The 6,754-nt window shown below is 45.7% G+C and overlaps 1 protein-coding gene across 1 annotated transcript in view; it reads left to right on the top strand.

The window, feature by feature from the left end:
• Positions 1-6,754, top strand: part of F5 (coagulation factor V) — a 94,632-nt gene that overhangs the window by 68,077 nt on the left and 19,801 nt on the right. Inside the window, exons 15-17 of the mRNA XM_004706837.2 lie at positions 216-452; positions 1,936-2,146; positions 5,703-5,882. Coding sequence (XP_004706894.1) covers positions 216-452; positions 1,936-2,146; positions 5,703-5,882 — 628 coding nt within the window. The remainder of the gene's footprint in view (positions 1-215; positions 453-1,935; positions 2,147-5,702; positions 5,883-6,754) is intronic.

Genomic DNA, 6,754 nt, shown 5'->3' with positions numbered 1-6,754 from the left:
GACAATGAGAATGAGAAATTGATGGTGGTAATGATTGCACAGCTCTTCGTAATATGACTGAATTACTCAGGAGTCTGATGTGTCAATAAAATTATTTTTTAAAGAGAAAATGTTATGTGCAGTTCTACTCTGAGAATTTGGGGGTTACTATGAGTTTGAAGTGATTTGGACTTGTATTCAGCTTAAGTACATTTGTAGATCATTCCTTTTTCTAGGTCCATTTAAAAAATTTAGCGTCCAGACCATATTCTCTTCATGCTCATGGACTTTCCTATGAAAAATCATCAGAGGGAAAGACTTACGACGATGACTCGCCGGAGTGGTTTCAGGAAGATAATGCTGTTCAGCCAAACAGCACTTATACATATGTCTGGCATGCCACTGAGCGGTCGGGGCCAGAAAACCCTAGCTCGGCCTGTCGGGTTTGGACCTACTACTCATCTGTGAACCCGGTAGGTATATCCTCAAAGATTTCTGTCAGTCTCCTGACCTTAGAAGGTGAGCACATGCAAGGGCAAAGTCAGATCCGTGAGGTGTTCTGGGGTCTTGGTTTTTGTGAGCAATACGAAAGGACTGTGGTCTACACTGACCATAATCAAGGACCATGCATGCTTTCAGCCTTTCGGAAAGCAGAGAAACAGAAATATTTGTTCTGCGGAGAACAAATAAGGATTATTTAAATGGCTACCCCCAATTTCGAGTGACTATTTATTTTCACCAGGAGCCCTGCTAACCTCAAGGTCAGTGGTTAGAAACCACAAGCCCCCCCTTCAGAGAAAAGTGAAGTTTTCAGCTCTTGTAAAGATGTATAGCTTCGGAAACCCAACAGGGCAGTACAACTCTGTCCTATAAGGTGGCTGTAAGCTGGAATCAATTCAATGGCAGTGAATTTGAGTGTGGCTTTTTCAGAGGAAGATGTTTATTTACATAATGAATTTCCTCCAATGAGTATTAGCTTCCTTCTGTTCTTTATGAAAGAACTGCAAAACCAAGACTCCTTTATTTCAGGAAGTGTAAAGGAGCAACGGTCTTAGACAGAAATTCCTGTCTCCATAGGTACTGTGTGTCCCTAAAAAAGTTATTTGAACTTTTATCAGCCTTAGTTACCTGAGGTAAAAATAAGAAAACAGTGCATTGCAAATAGTAGCTATTTGATAAATATTTGTTCAATGCATGAACATATATTTACTATATAAGATTGGTGTTAGATTAATGAGGCACTATGAGCAAATCATTTAACATACTGGTAGATGCTCAATATAGAGAAACCATTCTGTTAATGACAGTATCATCATCATCATCACTACCTGGTTGGTATAAAGCATTAATCAGAGGGAAAAATATGAATGCAACAGAGTTTGATGATAAATATCAAAGCCTATTAAATTATGTCCTTATAATCTTCTAGTTCAGAGTCTATAGAGCCAGAACCCAGGAGCCCCGGTGGCCTCGTAGTTACACTTGGGACTGCAAGCAAGTTCAGCAGTTTGAAACAACCAGGCACTTTGAGGGAAAAAGACAGGGAGGGTGTTCTACTCCCATAAAGAATCACAATCTTGAAACCTCACAGGCGCAGTTCTACCCTGTCCTATGGGGTCACTGTGAGTCTGAGACGACTCATTAGCAGTGAGTGTAGTGTCGAAATTAGAAACCCTGGTGGAGTAGGTGGTTCTGCATGGCGCTGTCAACCACAGGCTCAAGGATGTGCTCCATGGAAGAAAGAGGTTTTCTGCTCCGTCAAGGCTTACAGCTTCCGAAGCTTTCGGAAGCCCTTCTGTGCCCTGTGGGGTCACTAAGAGTTGGGATCCACTGGATCACAGTGGGCTTTGGGATTGAGAAGGCTTTCTTTTCCTCTGATCAATGATTGTCGGAGAGCAAAGATGGCCCCGAGGGAAGGGAGAACACAAGCAACATGTATGCCTTCCTGTCTTTCAGGAAAAGGATATCCATTCTGGCCTGATTGGCCCCCTGCTCATCTGCCAAAAGGGAGCCCTGCACAGGGAGAGCAACTCGCCTCTGGACATGCGGGAGTTTGTCTTCCTTTTTATGGCCTTTGATGAAAAGAAGAGCTGGTACTACAAAAAGTCGCCCAAGAGGTCATGGCCACCTGAGTCCTCCGAAGTGAAACACTCCCACGAGTTTCAGGGTATTTTTCCTCTGTCTTTGATCTACTCTCTGAATTACAGCTGACTGAATTATGGGGACCTCTGCCTTTAGGTCTTTAACAGACTGAGCCTGAAATTCCAGGCGCTGTAACTAAAAGTAGCTCCTTAAAACTGCAGAGACGGCTGCTGTAAGCTCGCCGGTGGTACGATGGGTGAAAAAGAAAAATGTTTGAAAGATGGCATACTAAGCGTGATGCAAAACGAATGAGCAGAAAAGCCACTCTGCATAAATGACTGTCGTTGGTTGCTGTTGAGTCTAAATCCACCCCATTAGTGCAGAGCAGAACTGCCCCTCAGGGCGTTCAAAGCCGTGGCTTTTCAGAAACTCCTCCTGAGGCCTGTTTTCTAAGGGGTCTCTGGAAGGTTCTAACGGCCAACCTTTCAACCTTCCAGCGACTAGGCGAATGCTTAACCAATTGCACCACTAAGGACTCTAGCCGCGTAGGTTAGCAGCTTACTCAAAGGAAGTAATATTACTCAGCATTATTGAAAGTGAATTGGTTTCATGATCTCTAAAGGTATAAATGCTACCCTCTGCTGCTTGTAAAGGAGAAATGGCTATCCGCCCCTTTTCCACAGTAAGAATAAGTCTGGTTCTGGTTTGAAGCAGCTCTCCGCATCCAAAGCACGGCAAGGGAGCATTTGGGTACCCACCTGGGGAGACTGCCCACACGGACATTTACACAGAAATTTAGCCTGTACATTGGCAACTGACTTACAAGGAATTTTGTTGAAGAGCAGAATGTAAGGTGGGGAGGAGAGCAGAGACTGGCTCCAGGGCCAGGGGGGCGGAAGGAGGGAGGCTAAGAAGCACTGTTTTCAGAGTCTGACGGATGAATCTGATTCCACTGAGAGTTCGGATGGGGGGGTCTGTGCTGGGGTTAAGCACTGGGCTTCCTGGAACTGCAGTGCGGGTGGATCAAACTCACCGGCTGCAGCACAGGAAGAAAGATGAGGCTGTCTGCTTTCATGAAGATTTGCAATCATGGAAACCCATTGGGCAGTTCCACTCCATTCACTAGGGTTATGAGCTGTTAGAACAGACTGGGCAACAGTGGGCAGGTGCTCCTGTCATGGGTCAGGTGCCCAGTTTAAGGGAGGAAAAGGTTGCTATTTCAGAGGGGGGAGACCTGTTGCTCTATATGGCATTCCAATTCAAGACCACCTGCACTTCTAGCCATTCACCAAGGAGAAGCAGGTCTATGCTCCCTCCCCACCCCATTCACATATTCCGGTACCCCTCTATACATCTATATTATTTATTCCTCATTAAACATATCAGTGTTTGTTACAACCCCATGTCACCTGAAAAGTACTTTGAAGGCAGAGGGGGGCAAATCATATGATTCTGATCTGCCCCAGGACCCCACCCACTAATAATGATATTGCTATTGTTCATCGTCATCATGCTGGCCCCAGTCTCCTTTCAACTGTACACACCATGGGACTGGATTATTGTTATTAATAGGGTTTTTACCAGCTGATTTTTCTGAAGTACAACACCAGGCCTTTCTTTCTGCTCATTAAGATAACTCTACTTATTGCAAAGTTTTAAAAATATATACTAAACTATCTAGAGTAGGACCACTGAGACGACGTTCTCTTCGCAACAGACTCCAAGCAGTGCTTTTTTCTCTCCTCTCCTCCCATCCCACGCTCTCTCAGGCTGCTTGCTTGGCCTGAGGAGCAGGAAACACGCCCTTCAGAGAAGCTGTTCCCCGAGAAGAAAAGCACATATTACAGAATCAGACAGTCTGGTCTCTTAGCTGGGCTTGAGGACACTGTTTTTGGTTGGCACTGCTTCCTGGTTCCGGGTCAAATGCATCCAGTATCATTCCAGTGTTCAGTGTACGGTCAAGCTTCATTCCATGCATGGTGGCATTTCCCCTGTGCAGCACCCGAGTACCCAGGCCCTAGCTCAATGGCTGCTCTTTGCACTATGTGCTCAGTAAATATGTGGTGGGTGGATGAACAAATGACCGGATTGGATCAGCCAGCTCAGTTTATCAAATGTTGACTGGGCATTGGCATTGCTTCAGTGGTTTAGCAATGCTGACCTACTTATCCTCTGAGATGCCTTTCACTCTATGGAGATAGAGTAGTACTAAAAAACTCAGATGAGGGGGAGAGGTCTGTGGCTTTGACTATGTACACAGGTGTGCCACTAATTCTAAGAATGCCGAAATTATCCCTGATCCATCTCCAAAATCTCACATGCCTGGTTCCTCTAACGTAAAGAGACCCTGTTGTTGTTGTTGTTGTTGTTGTTAGATGCCATCTAGCCTGCTCCAACTAGAGGCAACCCTGTATACCGCAGATGGAAGTGGTGCTCAATTATCATTACGTCTAAGTGCATTGTTGCAGCCAGCGTGTCAGTCCCTCTCCTTAAAACTAGTCCTCTTTGGCACTGACTTTCCCTCTACTTCACCAGCTACACCCAGTTAAATATTTGGTTGCACTGAGCATTATTAACCGCGATTTTGTTTAAGCACACCTATTTCTCAGAGAGGGAAGAAAGCGTGCACCCCGGACATCTCAGTTAGGAAGGGCCATACTAGTGAGAGAATAAACACATGAGTGGGCATGAGAAACCCGGACTCCCCACAGGTGCCTGGAACGATCTCTAGTTTCAGAAGGCGGTTAGGTGACCTAGGAGTCGTGAAGGAACAATGAGTTACACACATTGAACTGCTAGCCACAAGGTTACTCCTAGGGACAAACTGGAAGTCATCTGTGTTTGTAAAGATGACTTTGGGTTTAAATCCAAAGGGACAGTTCTCTATCATATAGGGTTGCTATGAGTCCTAATCAGCATGATGGTCGTGGGTTCGGTTTTGAGTTTGGGGCTTAGGGTGATATGAAGCACCCCTAGTGGCACAATGGTTTAAGCATTGAGCTGCTACCTGAACGGTTGATGGTTGAATACACCATCCAGTCTGTAGGAGAAAGATGAAGCCGTCTGCTTCTATAAGGACGCCTGAGAAACCCCGTGGGGGAGCTCTGCTCTGCCCCATAAATTGCTATAAAATGGAAGCAACTGCAGTGGTTTTGGTTAACCACCCATCTTTTGTAGCCAGGGAAAATGGCACTATAGATGCAGGGGGGAGAGGGGCCAGACACAGAGCAGAAGTATAATATCTGGGAAAACACTGATAATATGCGTGGCAACAGAGCTCACTCACACTTCTGCTCTGGGCTGGTGTGTGATGTGGGCCAGACCACAAGGAGCTGGAAGTTCTGTTTCAACATCTCACTGGTAAGATGGTGTCTGGGGGCTTCTTCTATCGCTCCAAGGGAGAAAAACAAGGCTGTTTGCTCCTGTAGAGATTTACAGTCTCTGAGACCCAAAGGGGCAGTTCTACTCTGTCCCACAAGGTCACTGTAAGTAAGAATTACCTTGATGGTGGTAAGGGTGCTTCTGGTTTTTCGACAGCTGGATGACTCTGAGAATGGGGGATAGCGAGGAAATGGGCGGTGAGTGAGATCTCCCCCAGTGTAGACAGATTTTTAATGGATTGCACCTCTCTTTCCTTTCAGCCATTAATGGGATGATCTACCGCTTGCCAGGCCTGGTCATGTACGAGCAAGAGTGGGTGAGGTTGCACCTGCTGAACATGGGCAGCTCCCAAGACATTCACGTGGTTCACTTTCATGGCCAGACCTTGCTGGAAAATGGCACCCAACAGCACCAGTTAGGAGTCTGGCCCCTTCTGCCTGGTAAGGCCCTGGACAACAACGCAAAGAGAACCCTGCCAAGAAATGTCCAGAGCAGACGATCTTTGCGTCATAACTCCTCCTCACTCCCTCCTTGTAGATCTGCTTTCAAAGGGATCAGAAGCCAGAGTTCTGGGGAAGCCGAAGTGAAAACTGTATACAGAGTTTTAAGAACATCAGCTATTGATGACATGTCTGCAGCACCACATAGACTAAAGCGATAAGACGCTGTGTCTAAGCTAGGCTCACCCAAGTCACTGTGTTTCTCTCACAGGGCAAGTTTGGGCCACACGGCACAACGGAGGGCCCAGCTACTCTTAGTCTGTCAGAAGGAGACTTTAGGGTATTCCTAGGGTTTCAATATGCTTGAATTCTCTTGTATCTATTATCCTGATATCTGTGGGCAGGTGGCACACTGTGGGACTCCAGCCTCAGAATGATTCATGACACTGTAGATTTTTTTGAAAAATTTTTAATTATGAAAAGCAAAGAATGGCATTGGTGTTTAGAAATTTTCATATATAGACTATTGATAAAGTTTAAATAAGCCATGGGCATCAAAAAGGATGTATGATGTGCCAATGAGTTGTTTGTACATGTGTCTGTGTGTAGTAAGTACCTGGGAGGGGATGTGAGTGCCAGCTACTCCAGATTCCCAAACTGTAGTGAGCATAGTTATAAAGACCTAGGATGCTGGTTAAATTGGATGCTAAAGCAGAGATCTGGCTCCCAGAGACTCTGGTACATTAGGTCTTAAGTAGAAGGGCACCAGAGCCTGCATTTTGACCAAGCAATCTACAAATGCTATTCAAGGAACAGGGAAAGCCATGAAGTCCCAGTGAGCTTGGGTTGGTTGAGGGAAGAGTTGACTAGGA

This window comes from Echinops telfairi, unplaced genomic scaffold (genome assembly GCF_000313985.2).
Source record: "Echinops telfairi isolate 266 unplaced genomic scaffold, ASM31398v2 ScPeMD7_7424;HRSCAF=8462, whole genome shotgun sequence".
NCBI classification, from domain to species: Eukaryota; Metazoa; Chordata; class Mammalia; order Afrosoricida; family Tenrecidae; genus Echinops; species Echinops telfairi.
The sequence above is the reverse complement of the archived record's forward strand: the minus strand, read 5'-3'. Positions and strand labels throughout refer to the sequence as shown.